General features: G+C 53.5%; 1 protein-coding gene across 1 annotated transcript; it reads right to left on the bottom strand.

Annotated features, from left to right (window-relative positions):
* Window positions 1-879: 879 nt before the first annotated feature.
* CCDC134 (coiled-coil domain containing 134) lies at window positions 880-17,992 on the bottom strand. The gene is made up of 7 exons (XM_019734545.2): window positions 17,855-17,992; window positions 16,075-16,193; window positions 15,128-15,249; window positions 14,842-14,926; window positions 12,901-13,082; window positions 12,536-12,607; window positions 880-4,860 (listed from the first exon to the last, which is right to left on the bottom strand). Exons 2-7 carry the CDS (start codon window positions 16,175-16,177, stop codon window positions 4,735-4,737), a joined length of 690 nt encoding a protein of 229 aa, XP_019590104.2. The 5' UTR covers window positions 16,178-16,193; window positions 17,855-17,992; the 3' UTR covers window positions 880-4,734.
* Window positions 17,993-18,122: the final 130 nt, after the last annotated feature.

Below are 18,122 nucleotides of genomic sequence, written 5' to 3'. Positions count from 1 at the left end.
GCACATTACGTCATCTTCCCAGCTGCTACCCCGGCCCTGCCCGCCTGGGAGAGCGGGTAGAATCAAACCTGGCCCGGGAACGCTGGGGCCCGGAGTCTGGAGACCATGCAAGTCTTATTCCTGCCAAGCCCTTTACAAAAGCGGAAATGGAGGTTCCACGTGGACCGCGAGCTGCCCAAGTGCAGAGCTCTGTGACCACCTTTGCGTCTGCACTTTTGCACTACAGCGACCTCGCGCTTCTTCCTTCGGTTCTCACCCCGGGTACCTCAGAACCGCCTGCAGACTTTTAAAACAATGCCAGTGCCGGGGGCCACCACTGGCCTCTTCCTGAGGCGGGGCCCAGGCTTGAGCATTTTGACAAAGTTCCCCAGGGACTCTGACGCGCGGCCCACCCACAGATTCCCACTCCTTCAAGTACCTCACTGCCCCATCTTGCAGCTGGTCACGACGTACACAGATGTGCAAACTTCCAGGAATTTATCCTAAGGAATAAAAGTACGAGTGCTCAAAGAAGTACACAAGTATGTGTGTGTTCAAAGACGGTCATCCCAAAGTCCTCCAACTGGAAAAAATTGGAAAGCCCAGTAAGGGACTAGAGGAATAAATCACATCCACACAATGGAATACCGGGGCATCATTAAATATTATGTACATAAATGTCTATCACAAAGACTTTCACTATATGTTGTTAAAAGGTTCAAGTATGTTTCCTGTGAGTGTTGCTTCGGGGTCAAGACTTAAGAGCACACAGGCTGAATAGAGGCAGATGTAAGGACACTATGCAGTGACATTGAGCGGTTAAGTAACTCTTCTAAGCCTGTTTTGTCATCTCTAAAATGGGAAATAGCGCCCCCTCATAGTTGTGAAGACTAAATAAGATCATCTGTACATTCATGTATTTATTGAACACATCTGTGGCAGGCAAACAGAAACAGTTCTTATCCTCTGAGTTTCCAGTCTCATGAAGAAAACAGACATTAAACAAATATAAGTGACAGACAGTACAAGTGATCAAGGGAATTCTAACAAGGGACCTGACGGGATGTTAGGAAAAGCCTCTGACATTTAAGATGCAATCTAAAATTGGGGAGAACTTCATCTAGTATAGCCAGGGGAACAGATGACATGGGCAAGGTTCCTGAGGTAGCAGGAGCCGCTGACAGCCAACACTTGGCATAAGACCTGGCATATAGTAAGTGCCCATACGAGGTAGCTGTTGTAATTGAAAGAATAGGGATCTATGTGATCACAAGGGCAAAAAGGATGGAAGGCCCAATAGCTGAGTGTCAGTCATGTTTATGAGAATGGTGGGATTTAGGGTGAATTTTACTTTCTTGGAACATTCTTCTTGGTATTTCAGTATTGTTTAAGAGTCTCATGCTCCATCTACCTCCTGAGCTAGCCGGGTGGCTTAGTACTGTTTAAATACTTTTGATAATGAACTTGTATAACATAAAGACTACACCGATCTCTGGCCGGGCACTGAGCAGGACAGTGCCATCTTCAAGTGCACTTCCCAGTGGGTCTCACAGGACTGCCCACACTGGGTGGGAAGGAAGGTGGTGACTATCTGCTGGCCGACTGTATGACTCACTATGGTCCGGTGCCCACCCATCCCACAGCCTCAGGAACCTCCCGCAGAGGCTGCCTGAGCAGCAGGTCAGGTCGATGGGCACAGCACCTCCCATTCTGCAGCTGTTCCCAGGGCTCCCAGCTGGACCTGCCCAGAGGCCTGGGTTCCCAGCAAAGCAGTCTGAGGGGACACAGTGAAGGCTCAGTAGAAACTATGGAGAAAGGTGGTAGCCCTGGACCCAGCCCTGGCAAAACACTCACACTGTCCCTCTGGCCCTGATCTCACCTAACTGAGTATCTCTTCCAGTTGGCTCCTCGCATTGGCTGGAGACCTGAGACTGGCTCCCAGGGGTGGAATAGCCTCAGGTGTCATTCCTCAGGACCCAGGTTCTTCATCTGAAAAGCGAGGGGTCGGGCCAGATGACAATAACGTCCAGACACCCACCACAGGTTGGGCTCTCACTATGGGCCATAGAAGAGAACTTGGCCCGTTTGGTTCCTTCACTATTTCGGACGCCTTCCCTTGATGCCTCTGCTCAGGGCCTGTCTCCTCATTCCTCCCCAATCTTTCAGGAATCAGTTCAGACGTCATTTGCTCCAGGATTAAGCAAGAGCACATACCCCCCGGTTTGACAGAGGTGCAGCTTCAGGGTGGGAACTAACAAGTTTGGTTTTGGATAAGCTGAAACATAAGGACTGAGGCTTATCCAGTGGCAACAGGGCAAGTGCCGTCAGCTTTGTGGCTCAGAGGATGCAGCTGTCAAGAGCCGAGGAGAGACTAAACCAAACAACAATTCATTTAAGGGGCAGGTGAGGGAAGAGAAATCAGGAAGCGACAGAGCAGACTCAGACCAAGGGCAGAGAACCAGGACAACACGGTGGCCGACGCCTGGGCGGGGTCCTCTCAATAAGTGTCACCAGCATTTCTGCAGGCAGTGAGTGGGGACAGCAGAGGAAGGTGTGGGGCTGGGATGAGGAGGGAGAAGGGCTGTGGACCAGGGAGGTGTTGCCCTCAGGGGACATCTAGCAATGTCTGGAGACATTTTTGGTTGTCATAACTGGGAGATTGCTACAGGAATCTGATGGGTAGAGGCCAAGAGTGTTGCTCAATACCTTACAACACACAGGACAGCCCTTCTCACACAACAAAGAATTACCTGGCCCCAAATGTAAACAGTGCCACTATTGAGAAACTCTGCCTTAGAAGATACTGGGGAGCTCCCAGACTCTTTGGGGGTGTCTCAGGTTGGGGCTGGAAATACCACGGACGACATCACGGCTGCCACCACTGGGCACCTCTGGTGCTGGTCTGGCCACTAGGAACCCCTTTCCCCACACACACTTGCTGCCCCTGGTACCTGTGCCACAGCCTCCCCCAGCACCACTCACACAGGCTGGTGCCTCTGGTTGGTGACATTTCAGTCACTTTACTGAGTCCTAGCTGCAAGGAGGCTGGACAAACAAGTACCCTCTGGCCTCGACAGCGCCAGGCAGGGGAGGCGGGCAGACTCTGCCTGCAGTTAAGACAAAAGGTGGAGTTCTGGGTACAAGGGACAACAATCAACAATGCAACAAAGGGAAGGAGAGGGGGAAAGCAGGGTGATTCTGTTTGTTTTTCTGCAGGTGTCAGATGGGAAAACTTGGGACCATTTGAAGGTGAAGAGGAAGGTGTCAGCCAAGACAGAGAGAGGCTGATGGTGGAGAAGAGCCTAGGACAGAGGTGCCAGATGAGGCGGAGCTGAAGCCAGGTAAAACCGGGTCCCTCTCTGGCTGTGCATGCAGTGGGTGTTCAGCAAATCTATGGGGGAGACGCAGAACCATCAGAGAAGGGCACCTGTCACTGAAAAGCCAGCCGCCAGTCTTGGAGAAACAGTTCAGGGCTGGGCAGGCAGTTCAGATATTATCCAACTGATTTTGCCAGTGAAGCCACAGCATAGAGAAAGGGCGTGCCAGGGTCACTCAGCCAGTCTGATGGGCTGAGACAAGACTGGGGTCTCCCTTTGGCTGTCGGTGGTCAGGGTGGTGTGGGTTCTGGGATGGCTGTGTCTCTCAGACCCTATTAAGAGGCAGACGCTGGCTTGGTAAGATCAGAGACCCAGCTAGAATTCCCACCAGAGCTCCTCCATCCTTTGCCTGGGAAGAGCACGACTGAAGGGCAGCTGCCCACACTCAGGGCCTCTGCAGCTTTCCTGCCCTGTGACCACAGGTGTCTGCTTGCATACCTCCTGAGCTGGGGAGCTCACTGCCTGACCAACTGGCTTCAGGCAGCCTGGCCATGATAAAGCAGCCTTCTCCAGAGCTGCCGCCCGCTCCTCTACAGCCCTGTCCACAGGTTGAGGGGCTCCCAGTGTTGCCGGAGAGAACAAGTTGACTCTCCTGGGCATGCTCAATGACTGTCCCCAGAGAGCTAAGGATAGAGATCATGTTGCTCCAAGGTCATCCTGGATTAAACACCCTCCCAGGACACTTCCAGTCCTTCCCAACATGGATCCTTCATCAAGGACAGTGCGGAAAAGGATTAGGAGGCCTAGACCAAGTTCCTGTTTCACTATCCTGCCAGGGCCTGGGGCGGGAACGTCCTCTAAAGTGCTCTCTCTACATCTTTGAGGGCCCCTGGTCCCCCCACCCAGGCCCCTCACCACCTGCCTCGTAAAGGGAGTCACAGTTACCGGGGCCCAAACCAGCCGTGGTTGACCCAGAGGGTTGGCTGGCTTTTATTGTGTCTCTGAGGGGTCTGGAACTTGTGGCCGGTGGCTCAGTGACACAGCGGGGCCAGCAGCAGGCATGCCACCTCTGCAGGTGGCTGAGCCTGGTTCTGCTACCTCCCCAAGAAAAGCAGCAGCCAACCAGCCAGCAGTCCTAACCCACCGGGAGGGTCCAGTCCTGGACCCCTCCCACCTCCCCCAGCATCTCCACAGGGTTAGGTCTGCAGCACAGCGTCCTCTGAGGTGCCCTCGACGCCCCCTCCAGGGAGGACCCTGGGAGGGAATCCGGCTTTCTTCGGCTCAGTCCCTTCAGCTGGGGCCAAGCCAACGTGGCCTCCCCCGTGCAGGGCCTGGCTCTCACCACCAGTCAGTGTGGCTGCACCTCCGCCACACTGCCGCCTCCTCTGCCTCCCGAAGGGCCGGCTCCTGGCCCCTGGAGCCCGGGGCTGCAGCAGGGCTATAGCTCCGATTGCGATCGCGAGATCCGCGGGCCTTTTCGGATCTCCTTCCGCTTCTCCTCTTTCTTCCGGCGTTTTTCCTCTTCTCTCAGGGCCTTCTGGAAAGGGTCGGTGCTGGAAGTGAACTGCGGGGAAGAGCAGAGTGGTCTGATTTAGTCCGCTGGCAGCAGAGCTTACTCTGAGCTGGGCCACTGTGGGCTGTGGGACAGGAAGGTTGCTTAGACGCAGGTCCTGCCCGCAGGGAAACAGCGTAATGGGCTTTGGGGACGACTGCTGAGTGGGTCCTGAAAGATAAGCAGGAGCCTGACCAGCAAACAGGGTGAAGGAATGAGGACATTCCAGGCAGAGGGACAGGTGCCGAGCTGTGAACCTCCAAAGGCATCAGAGAAATAATAAACAGACTCCTCAATGGGTGAGGGGCACAGTGCCTGCAACCACACACTGGGCCCCAGCCCTGGCTGCCATACTCGAGTTGCGGAGGGCAGCCAGTGAAAATAAGAAATAGCGGGTGGACGGTGGTGCCCGGTGAGAAGACGGAAACACAGGGCGAGCGGGGGTCGGAGGAGGATGACTTCAGCTGGGGCAACCCCCAGGCCCTATGCTCTCCCTCTGCCCCCTCCAAACCCATGGCTTCTGTTATGTCTATATGGTCAGTTACCCCTCAAATCTGTACCTCTGTATCTAAATGCCTGCCTGGCACCTCCACTAGCATGTCCCAAACGTGCCCCCAACTTGGCACGGCTCCATCTCCCCAAAACCCAGTCCCCTTCCAGTGTCCCTGTCCTCAGGGCAGTGGGGCCCCACACCCCAGTCTAGGTGAGTAGGGCAGAAACTGAGGAGCCCCCACCCTCCACCAGGCACCCCGCTAGCTTCATCTCAAGTCCTGGCTCATTTTAACCCTTAAGTTTCTCCCAAGCCCATACACTTCTGTCTCTTCTCTTGCTGCCCCATCACCACCTCTACCTGTCTCCTGACGACTCTGGGAGCCTCCCAAGGTCTCTCCACACCCACTCTGGTCCCCCCCAAGCCACTCACACGGCAGCTAGATCTTTTCAAAATGCCAATCTCACCGTGTCACACTCCTGCTTCAGCCCTCCCGATTCTCCATTACTCGCAGGATCAAGTCCGACAGTTCCATCTGCAGAGCCACCTGCCCACCTGTTCCTCCTTCACACTCCCCACCTTTTGGTTTCTGGATTCCCTGTTGCCTCCCTCTTCCAGGCTTCTGCACATGCCGTGACCCGGGCCCAGAATGCTTTCCAGCCCCCACCCCCGTTGCCACATTAGCTCCAGTTCAACTGTCACTGCCCTCGGGGACCTGCCCTGACTCCTGGCTGGGGTGGGGGCTGTCTCCTCCATTTCCTTCTCAGGGCTTCTGTCTCCTGACCACCTGCTTCGCGTCCGCCACCCCCACTGGACAGAGGTCTCCGTGAGGATGGGAGGATCAAGTCAGATGTTGGTCACCTGGCCATGAGCCCCTAGCACAGGGCCTGCCTGGCTTACAGATGGCATTCAGTATGTATTTGTTAAAGGGACGAATGAATCACATTAGAACATGACTTATAATAGCACCCAAAATTCCAGTACTTATGCCGTGACATATGCCAATTATATTTGTTCTTAGGACAGATGTTTGGTAAAGGTAGACATGAAAACAAACTAGGAGCTCCACCTTGTGGAGTAATTTACCTACCACAGTAGATTGAGTGGAGAATCTGGAAGATGGGATGAAATCAAAGTATGGCCCAGAGAGGGTAAGTGATATGCACAAGTCACACAGCAAGTAGGACACCTAGTTGGGCCTAGCCCCCAGTGCTTCCCCTACCATACTGCCTTCTCTCCCAATGAGTTAATTCTGATCCTCTTGGGAGAGATGAGCTGGGAGACCCCTCAGGCCAGCCCAGTGCCCTCTGGCTCTGGCTGGGGAAGGGCAAGTCAAGAGATCCTTGTCTCTCAAGCCCCAGCTGGCTCAACCCCACCAGGGGAGCCCAAGCCTAGTTGGGGGCAGAAGAGAAACACTGCCCATCCCTTTCCCAGACCCCTTCCCCACCAGGCTTGGCCGATGCCTACTTTAAACGAGGCCCCAGCAACTGTCTTCCCCCTGAACCCTCAGTCCTTCCTCCTAATGGGTCATTCCCATAAAATACAAACAAGCCATAGTTTCTTCCATCCGACTAAATTTCTCAAAACGACACCCTCCTCCAGCTATTCTCCCATTGGTCTGGTCTGCTCCCCTTGAAAACAAAACTCTTCGAAAGGCCTGTCTATACTTCCTACATCCACTTCCTTTGCTCTCATTCTCTTGACATCCAGTCTTTTGTCCTCAGCCTTTGATCTCGGATGGCCTCCATGTTGCTAAATCCAGTGGCCAGTTCTCAGGCCCCATCTTCTTTGACCTCCCGGCAGCATTTGATGGCCCGTCACTCCTCCTTCCTGTAACTTTCCTCACGGGGCCTCTGAGAAACAACTTTCTTGGGTTTGCTACTTTCGTGCTGACCGCTCCTTCTTGGGGTTCTCTGCTAGTTCCTCCTTGTGCCCTCAACCTCTAACTGCAGCCCCACCCCAGGCCTCAGTCCTCACACGGCTTCTCTTATCTGCCCAGGCCCCCAGGGTAACGGCGTCCTGGCCACAGCGTTTGGCATTTTCTTCATAGGCATGACTCTCACATTCGTAGCTTGAGCTTCAACCTCTCCCTGAAATCTAGAATCACACAGCCAATTTCCTCCCTGTTATCTTCACTCAGGTCCTCACCAGGTCCAGAAACAGTCTCGATCCCCGATCCAGCCCTCAACCTGCTCCCACCAGGGGCTGCCCGCTTTAGAAAATGGCGGCCCCGTTCTTCCGCATGCTCAGGCCAAAAATCTTCACATTATCCTCAGTGCTTCTCTCTCACTCCACATCTGCTTCCTTAGCAAATCCTATTGGCTATATATTCACAACGGAACCAGAATGTCACCATTCCTCACCGGCCCCACTGGTTGTCACCCAGTTCAAGCCACCATCAACTCCCACGTGGAAAAGCACCACAGTCTCATTGGTGCCCGTTCCCACCCGGGTCCCAGACCTTCCTCCACACAGCAGCCAGGCTACTCCTCTCATGGGTAAGTCAGAGCCCATCACCCTGCTCTCCAGTAAATGCCACAGCCACTGAGAAGCCCTCCGAGGGCTCTGTGACCTGGCCCATGGCTTTGACCTCGCCTCCTCGCACTCCCCACCCCTCCAAGTAAGCTTCCACTGAGGGACTGTGCACTTGCTGCTCCTTCAGCCTGGAATGTTCTGCCCCAGATTACACGCTGGCTCCCTCACTTCCTCCAGGTCTTCCCAGTAAGACCCTGTGTCCAAGTCATGCAAAATAGCAACTGTATCTCCACCTCACCCCAGAATCCTCAACCACATTCCCCTGCTTTTTCTTCCACAGCCCGTCGCCACCTATCATAGCATGTATTTTTCATCGACTGTTGCCTCCAACGAGAATGCCACTCCCAGGAGAGCACGGCTAGTTTGTTTGTCTACATGCTGCTCACTAAATGTTGAATGAATGAAAATGCTGTGCCTCTGAGCCTTTGTTTAAGCTTGTCCCTCTGCCTGGCAGGTCTTCCCCGAGCTGGTCCACCGGACAACTGGTACTGATTGAGCCTCCACCACCCACCTGCAGAGGCTGGGTCAGGCTTCCCCTCAGTGGTCCCATGGCTCATCATGTCCCTCCTCCACTGGCACAGTGACCACACTAGATTGGGACCATTTCCCTGCTGCCTTCCCCATGGGACTGAGTATCTGAAGGGCAGGGGAGGGCCAGCCCCCTCTGGACAGGGACAGTGGCCAGCACACAGCTTGCCCTGCGCTGGCTCTAGTGATGACTACGTAAGAAGTAGACGGGGTCTCCCAGGACATTCACCAGTGTAGAGGGAGTGCACGAGGGGAGCTGAGCAAGCCTGGGCTATGCCAGGAGACAGGTCCATGCTGGACATCCAAAGTGACTCCTATCTTGGGACTGTCCCCAGCCAGTGAGATGGAAGGAAAGTATATTGCTGCTGTGGTTATGTCCAAGCAGAGCACATTCCGATGAAGCTGAACTCAATCTACCCTGGCACCCATTCTCTCCGAGGCCTGTGCTCTCACCCTCCTCCTGTGTATGAGGCATCCATGACCTGCAGGGTGAGGACAGCCAGTGTCACTCCCTGTGGGCACTCCCTCAGTGGGAAAGGCAATCTGCCACGGCCTTCAGTGTCCTGGCATGTTCTCGCTGGGACACCAAGAATCCAGCCCTGACGGTTCCTTCCCTGGGCCATTTATCAGGGTTGTGATTGCAGCAAGCAACCTTGGAGGATGTTATCATCTTGGTTTTACATGAAAGGGTGGCAGCTCCCCTAGGGGGACAACTGGATCCTCAACTCTGCTGCCTGAATCACAGCCACTGGCTGAACAGGGCTTTCAAGTCCGAGGTTACCCTAAGTACTCAGGTTTGGTTCACTGATAGTTCAGCTGACTTTCTACCATGTTTCCCCGAAAATAACACCTAGCCAGACTATCAGCTGTGTCTTTTGGAGCAAAAATTAATATAAGACCTGGTATTATATACCATATTATCTTATATTATATTAATTATATTACATTACATTGTATTATACCCAGTCTTATATTCTATTCTATTCTATAAGACCTGGTCTTATATTATATTAAAATAAGACCTGGTCTTATATTATATTAAAATAAGACCATGTCTTACATTAATTTTTGCTCCAAAAGACGCATTAGAGCTGATGGTCCGGCTAGGTCTTATTTTCAGGGAAACACGGTCGCAAATGGTGCTGTGCAGAAAAGAGCTAACAGAGCCAGCCTGACTGCTATCCTTTGAAAGGCCTATTCCCAAGGTTGGCTCTTGGCTGGTGTCTAGGAACTTGGATTCTGGGAGGGCTCCCGTCCAATTGGTGTCTCCCACTGTGCCTGACGTGTTTGCACCAACAACGTGGCTTACATATATCAACACCTTTTCTTCTGGGAGTCTGGAACTCAGGTACGCCAAAGGCAGAGGGTGCCTATGCGACCAGCCAGCTCCCAATAAAAACCATGAGCCCTGAGTCTTTAATGAGCTTCCCTCATAGACAACTTTTCATAGCTGTTGTCACACCTTGTCGCTGGGGGAATTAAGTGTGCCTTGTGTGACGCCACTGGGAGGAGACTCTTGGGAGCTTGTGCCTGGTTTCCCTCAGACTTCACCCGTGCGCTTTCCCCTTTCCTTTGTGCTTTCACTGTAATAAATCATGGTTGTAAGCATGACTATACACAGTCCTGTGAGTCCTAGTAAATCATCAAACCTGGGAGTGGTTTTGGGGACTCTTGACATGGCTGTCTCCGGGCGGCGGCAGCCATCCAGCCCCACTGACAACACTGGAAGACTAGCTGCCATCTGAATGAAAAGCCCTCACCTTTGCGTAGGCAACACTTCTAACGACCAGACTCATTGTATTTTTACTAACTGTTGTCAGTGTGCTAGCCATCTGTCTGCCACTCGAACATTACAGACGGACAGATCAAAGACAGCCATCCCTCTTTGGGGCCATAAGCTGTGGAAACAAATTATGATTGACAACTGGACAGTGTGGGTCACTCGCTTGGATGCCCACAGTAAGGCCCTTTGCCTGATAAAACTGACCAGAATCAAACTGCTGACCAAGTCCACACTACCAAGATGGCAGTCATTACCACATGCACGTGGCAACACACCTGCCACCACGGAATGGCACAAAGCCCACTCTGTATTTCTGGTTTGACTATCTAGGATCCTTGGTTGGCATAGTATGGACGCGAGATCATTAGGATAATGACCAACTGGTGAGTACATTCCTTGCCAAGTCCCCCTACTGTGGCCCATGTGAGCCATGATGGGAGATATGACATGCCTCTGAAAAGTTTGTAAAAATACCCTTGCCCAATTCACATCTGACCCTCTGGACATAAGCCTAGGTGAGAGTAGGGATGATTGGCGAAAAAAAAAAAAATTGTAGGTCCTCGGATGTGACACACCAATTTTGTACCAATAATCCCAACAACTAGGGAAAGACCACCTAAGATCCCAGCAGGTGTGGGGAACAATTAATCCTCTTTGTCCCTTAGATCTAGCTCTACCACTTGGCAAAACAATCCTAGGCTCCGCCCAGGCCAACCTGCAGATGGCAATCTGACCAGCTGCTGGGTGTTCTTCTCAACCACGTGATAAAAAACCTGACATGGACATGGTCAGTACTGAACTGTTCTGCTGTGCCCAATGCATCGAAGGCAGCTCCTAGAGTGACCCGGTGCAGACACAAGCCAGTACAACCTCGTTTCAATCTGACAGATACAAATCCATCTGCTTCTCCTGATGCCTGAGTGGCCTGGGTTATGCAACTCTGCAGCGACTCTCAGGGTTCAACCAAACAATGTAACGGTGACCCAGATCAAGTGTAACACATGGGGTGGGCCATTGAGTATCTCTCCACTGTGATGAAGGCTGCTTTGGGCCCACTGACTGCCCCCAGAATCACTGGCAAGAACGTCAAAGAACAGCGGATCAGTCTAAACTCTTGCATGGGTGGCAATGGGTAACAGACTGGCCTTGGATCACAACCGTGATTATCTAAAGGGAGACCTTCTGGTCCCCAGGACTGACCACAGTCGGCTGAGTGTAGGACCCTGGACATGGCTGAGATACTACAGCAGGCTGCCCTCATCCTGCTGCTCAGCGCCGTTGACGGCGGCCTTAATTAAATGCAGTATGAGACAAATTGAACAAATTTGGTCCTAGCCTCTACTGGTCAGATGGATAGACAGACTAGCACACTCATGTGGAAATGTGAGTTAAGCTAAGACATGCAGGGCTCAGGGGTGGGCTGTGGGAGAGGCAGTCTGCCATGGATGGCCCTCAGCAGCCCTGCTGGGTACACCAAGAGCAATGCCCTCACCGCTCTGTGCCTGGGCCACTTCTCAGGATTGGGTTTGCAGGGAGCAACCTTAGAGGATGAGGGGATGTCTCCCCCCAAACGAAGAGCAGGTCTGCTTCTGTCCACTACAGAAGTAAACTTCCCGAGCTTGGTGCTCCTCAGCATGACGCAGCCACTGCCTGTGTGGCATCCGCCTGGGCCTCTCTGTGTCACCCCATGAAACTCAGGGAACAAGGGGAACCAACATGACTGGGCCAACAATCTGGAGAGTGCTGCTGCTGCAGTAAACGCTGCCGCCTCTGACTGCTCGGCATCCGTGAGACAGGCGCAGGCTGGCCTGGTAGCCTGCAAGCAGGGTGTAAATCTGACACCCCTCGTGGACCTGCCACCCCTCCCTGTACCAGGGGCGAGCCTGAGATTTGATGCGTCCAATCCTCTAGACCTGCCACCTCTGATCCCCTCCTCTGCTCTACTGCATGTGGCCCCCAGCCCTCTAGGATGAGAGCATGTGCAGAACATGGGACAGAAGCCTGGCTGGGTGATCAGAGGCTGAAGGGCATAGAAGAGCATGACTCGACCTCCCCTGGCTTCCCTGTCATTCACCTGATGTGGGGTGTCTACTGTGCACGGGGATGGGTATGTTCACAGCCTCTGACTGCCCCCCACAGTGGGGGTCCACGTTCCATGAGCAGACAGACAGCCTGGGGCGAAGACAAGAGCTTAGTGAGCGAGTGATGGTTTCTGGACCCAGACCCCGGCACGTCTGGCTCCAGGTCCAAAGCCTGCACGCTCTACCCCGGGCACTCCAGGCCCTGAAGGACCTGGCTTGCCACCGCTCAGCAGAGGCAAAGCAGACGTGCCACAAGCCACCACAGCTTACCTCTGTGTGGTCCACCTTAAACGGGTTCTGGAAGTCCGAGTCTTTCTCGCTGATCCCCAGTTCCTGGGCCATCTGCAAAGGAGGAAGAGCTAGTCATCCTTTGCCTTCTCCTGCCTCTTACTCACCCGCGGGCCACTCCCTCCATGGTGGAACCCAGGCCCAATGCCCGGGCAGATGTGGGCCAGGTGATGACCCCAAGGAACCCAGGTCAACACAGAACTCCTTGGGGTGGCACCTCAACATGCCAAGGCTTAGCACAGAAAATACGACCAAGGGCTGCCATTCAGCCCCGCTGCAGGCAGACGCGAGGCTCATGGCACAATGCGAGACAGAGGGCTCCGGCCCTCCTGCGCCCCAGTCCTTACCAGGCTGAGGATGGGTGAGTGGGGCCCCTGGTCAAAGACGCCTGACTGGTTGCAGAAGCTGATGCCCCAGCGAATGAGGAGATTCCAGTTGGAGTTGTGGTCGAAGTAGTGGTGCACGATCCTTGGGAAGCGCAGCACCACGTCGCCGAAGAAGGCCGTGTTCTCCAGCACTTGGGAGAAAGCTGGGAAGAGGACCCTGATGAGTGGCCAGGGCACACGTCCTTCTCTTGCCCTCCTGGCCAGCCCCAGGCAACCCCCAGAACGGAGGCAAGCCCACCAAGCAGAGAAGGGAGCGGTGCTGCTGCCCACAGGCTGATGCCCACACGTGCAGTGCGTGCGAATGACTATGTCACCAGAGCACTGAATCCTCAAAACCACCTTTAGAGGGAGATGTGGGTGCTGTTCGCATTTTACAAAGGAAAAACTGAGGCTCAGACCGCTAGTGAGCGGCAAATCTGGACTGCAAACCCAGGTCTGTTTGACTCAAAAGGCTCTGTTCTTTCCCCTGTATCTCATGGTTTAGAAGACTCGTTTTCTTTGGGGACCAGAGAGGTGGGGGTCATTCTGCACATGGAGGCATATGTGTCACATGAGGCTTTGCTGGGCCTAACTCCCCAACTTGGGTCCAAATGTCCACAGCTGGGCCCTGGTCAGCACAACTACAGTGCCTGTGAGGGGTCATGTCTGTTAGGGTGGCCAGGGCACACGCCAGGGTTTGTATTTTAAAAATACTCCTCTAACTTTATTTTAAATGCTTCTGAAGTTCTTAATTTTGAAATAATTTTAGACTTATGTAATATATCACAAAATTCCTTCCCTTGGCTTCCTCTAATGTTAGCATCTTACATAACCACTGTACAACTTCTAAACCAAAAAATTAACATCAATACAATGCTATTAAGAAATCCACAGATCTCACTTGAACTTCATCAATTTCCCCACTAAGATCCTTCCTCTGGTCAACAAGTCACTTTACACTGAGGTTAGTGTCCATCATGGTGGCAGCCCCCCGACCCCCGACCAGGGCTAGCATGAAGAATTAGTATAGACACAGCCCTGGAGGCAGCCCTGACCAGCACTGGCCAGGCCACACAGAGAGATAAGCAGACTCCTCCAAAGATATGCCAGATTGGGTCTGAGACAAGTGGGGCTGGGACCCCTCGGCTTCAGAGAACCTCAAAGAACTCAGGAGGGAGCTTGGTTTACAGATAAGAGCCAAGGCAAACCACTCACCCTCTTTCATCTGTAAAACAGAGGTAATAGTGCCTGCCTCAGTTCTAGTGGAGATTAGAGGTATTTGTAAAGGTGTGCACCATTCAATATGTAACGGCTACTTCTATCCCCTCTCAGACAGCATAATCTAAGAAATCGTATTGTTAGAGTGTAACCAATTAATGGGAAAATCACCACTGGAGAGAAATTCTTGGAAGAGGGGATGAAGGGACACAGAACCCTCTTTTACCTTATTTATCTGTTTGTTCTACCTTGTTCCAAAAAAAATTTAAGGGGGTTGGGACTTCTAGAACAGTGGTAAGGAGTGCCAGTAACTGCCCCCACTGACCAGTCACTTCGATAGGCCTGTTTTTCTGTTCTGTACGTGGGAATAATCCTTACCTTCTCTACCAGAAGGGCCAGAGTAGTGGAAAAGGCAAGGATCCCTGGAGTGATAGAGGGCAGAAGCTCCTCCCTGGTTCCCCTGCCCCAAGCACAGGACAGCACGAAGAAATCCATTTGTGTCAGGGACACAGAAACTGGCTCTGAAGCCCAGAATTTCTTGGAGAACCATATACTAAGTGCCCATTCAGCAAAGGGGGACACTTGGAAGGTGCCACAAGAGGGTACTTCCAGAGAGAAAAAAAGAGTGACAAGAACCGGAGGGAAGAAACCACTCAAGAAAATCCAGGTGGTTGCGAGGAGAAGAGGACACTGGGAAGCCCATACCATCCTTCAGCTTCTCGTCCTGGGGGAAGGGCCCATCTGGGAGCACGTCTGCAGCAGTGAGCACAGTCCGGGAGTCCTCCAGCACCTGAGGGAACCCTGCCTGGCTGAGTGACTTTGCAGAGGCCTTCACAGACCAGCCCCAGCCCCGTTTACTGAAACCCTACCTCCAATCTCTTGTGCATGCAGTTGCCCCTAACTGAACACCATCCCGAGGTAACTCCTACTCATCCTTCAGTGCCCAGGTCACAGACTAAGCTGCCATGAGCTGCCCCGCGCCTGCACGCACCTGGAAGAGCCCCTTGAGCATGACATCAAGGATCTTGTACTGCTGGTGGACATCATTCAGCTGCACCAGGTTTTTCAGAGCCAAGAGCTGCTCCCGCCGCTTCACCTCAAACATCTTCTTGTCTGAGCAGCATGAAGTTAAGGAGCTAGCACAACACTCCTGCCTGGAGAATCCACTGGTCGCCACCCAGAGGGCCCATTCCTGAGACCACCCCACACCCCCGCCTTGCCCCCAGGAAAGGAAAGAACTGTCTGAGAAGACGCATCCTGCAATGTTATCACTGTCCTGTCCACAGAGGATTCCACAGCCAAGAGCCTGAACACCACCCCTCAAGATCTGGCCCCTGCCCTCTCCTCCCCCGGTGTTCCTGTCATCTCCCACAACTATTCACTATTCCCAGAACCCCCACTCCTCTGCTCACACTGTGCTCTGTGCCTGGAATGCTCCCCACCCTCCCTTCTCTGAGTTTCTGTTCTTTCAAGACCCACTTCAAAAGCCACAGCCCAGTGTTTCCCCCTGCCCTTCCCATGTTCCATCACAGCTCTGATCACAAAGAACCATGTGAGGCCTCTGAAGGTCTGACAACCAGGGACTGGTCCTGACTCATCTTTGTGTCCCCAAAGCCTGGCCCAGCGTAGGTGGCCCAGTATGCCAGGGCCTGAGTCTCCGCCCAGGGTCTCAGCCACATATAGGGACAATCCTCAGAGCCTCCATGACTCTGAGAGATGTGTCTTGCCTTCTCCATTTGACATAATAGGGAAACTGAGGCTCAGAAGAGAATTGACTTGATTAAAGTTTGATTAGAGTGTCTTACCTTTTCTCCCGTCCCCATAGGCAGGGCTGGCTCCATCCCTGGAATGCCCCCAAGGGGTTGTGGGTATAGAGAGACCTCATTTATGAGATCCCGTAGGCACAGCTCATTAACTCGTTCCAACCCCAAAAGATACAGATTTCCAGGCTTGGGTCCAGAGAGGTCCCCAGGGTGCCCGTGACTCCCATCCCAGACAGTAGCAGGACAAACAGGAAAGCCAGGAACTGAGGAAGGTCCATATCCGCAACCCTGGAGCTAGGGGAGCAACCAGAAAAAGGAGGTAAGACCCAGACTCGGTGTTATGTACAGTGAGGTGAATGGCAACTTCTCCCAAAATGGCATAGGCTCCAAATACCAAGAACCCAGCTTTGCGAAGCACTGGAGCCCATCTCTAGCCCAGGGTCTGTGAGCAGCAGACACACACTAAAGACCGTGGGATGGTAGGAGGAGAGAGGAAAGAAGATAAATGTCTGCAATGAAGGGAAGCTTAGAGCACAGGGGTCAGTGTGTGGCGCTCTGGGCTAGAGCCCTGGATCTTCCTGATGGTGGGACTTCCGGCAAATTGCTCAGTCTCTCCAAGCCTCAGCTTCCTCAATGAAATAAGGATAAGGAGGTCACCTCCCTGTGGTAAGGGGGGAGGACTGGGTGAGACACTGTGCCTGGGGAAGGAGGGGCTGGTCAATATCATTCCTTCTCAACCAACATCCCCCTCCCCACCTCCACCCCCACCGGCCTCCCAGAAGATATCTGGTCAAAGAGGCCCAGACAGTGAGAGGGTCAGTGAAACTTCTGGTGTTTTCCTTCTTCCCTGACTCTATCATCATAAAAAAAGGGATGCAGGGCAGGAAGGGAGGCAGGATTGTCTTGGGGTAAGAGGGATGCTATTCATTCCCTTTGGAACCACAAGCATCACAAGCAAGACCTGTTCCTATTCAGGCAAGCTTCCCCAGTTATTCCTTGAGTCCCTCCATGTTCCAGGCGCTGTTCTAGAGCTGGGAATACAGCAGCGAGTAAGACAAAACTCCCTGGACTCATGCAACTTATTTCCCTAGCAGGAGTGAGAGACAACCAATCATCTTGTAAAACAAGCACAGAAGGATAAGAGGGAGTCGATGGGGTACAATATTACATACCATGGTCAGAGGAGGCCTCGAATTCAAATGACAGGGGCCCAGTTTTATCAATGTAGAAACCAAGGCACAAAAAAGTGAAGTAACTGCCCACTCAGCTATTCCCAGGCTAAACCAAGAGTCTAGATGAACATGGTAGAGCTGACCACTGTTCTACCAGGACACCTGCCCCAGGGAAGAAATGCTGTTACTGACAGTGAGATCCCACAAAGGTCATCCAGAGAACGGCCCCCACCTATATAAATGAAACCTAGAGAATGAAAAGTAGTCCAAGTTCACCCAAGACCCCCTAACTTCCAAAGTCATGCTCCAGACTAAAGGAACCGGACCAAGGCTAGAGCAGAACTTGGGGCCAGAGGGATATCTAACAGGTAATGACTGAAGCAGGGAAGAACTGAGAAAAGAAAACCGAAAAAGGAGACTGACTGCGTGGGGTAGATTCTGTGTTCTCTACTGTTACTCCCACTTACCCCGCCTTTCAATCCCGCTCCCCGCACGGGCGTCCCCAGAGCTCTTCCCTGCTCCGCGTGCTACTCGGAACCCATTCTGCGAGAGTGGCGTGGTGGTGGAGGACTGTGAGCTGGCTACTTGGGCTCCTGGACCCAGGTGGCCGCCCGAGCCTTTGGGGCTTCGGGAGGAGAGAACGAGTCTTTCCAATGAGATGCGACCGGCGCCGCAAACCTCACCCCCTAACCCCTGCAGTGGTTTCGGGGCCCTCGCTCCCTGCACCCCCCACACCACCACCGGGAGCCTGCCTGCTCGGCGACCCCCCGCCCCGTCACCTACCAGCCTGGCGGTGCGGGAAGCGGCAGGAGGGCGTGCGGATTGGCTCAAGGGTCCGCCAGGAGACCAGAGGGCACAGATATCCAGAGCACTCGCCCACAGCGCGCAGGGACCGCCGAGCGCCGCTCTGCCCACCGCACCGCCCACCGCACCGCTCCTGACCAATGAGCGTGGGCCGCGACGGCCGCGACGGTGACCTCACTTCCGGTCCCGCCCCGCGGGGCTCGGCTGCAGGTCTCGTGCGAGGTCTGCGGGAGTCTAGTTCCACCCA

The sequence above is a fragment of the Rhinolophus sinicus genome, linkage group LG02 (genome assembly GCF_036562045.2).
Source record: "Rhinolophus sinicus isolate RSC01 linkage group LG02, ASM3656204v1, whole genome shotgun sequence".
In the NCBI taxonomy this organism is placed as follows: Eukaryota; Metazoa; Chordata; class Mammalia; order Chiroptera; family Rhinolophidae; genus Rhinolophus; species Rhinolophus sinicus.
This window is presented reverse-complemented; position numbering and strand designations above follow the sequence as displayed.

Coding starts and splice junctions, on each gene's coding strand:
- CCDC134 (XM_019734545.2), bottom strand. CDS start 16,177: ATGGACCTTCCTCAGTTCCTGGCTTTCCTGTTTGTCCTGCTACTGTCT. Junction 15,250..16,074: donor GGACCCAAGCCTGGAAATCT/GTATCTTTTGGG, acceptor CATGCTGCTCAG/ACAAGAAGATGTTTGAGGTG. Junction 14,927..15,127: donor TGCTCAAGGGGCTCTTCCAG/GTGCGTGCAGGC, acceptor GGGTTCCCTCAG/GTGCTGGAGGACTCCCGGAC.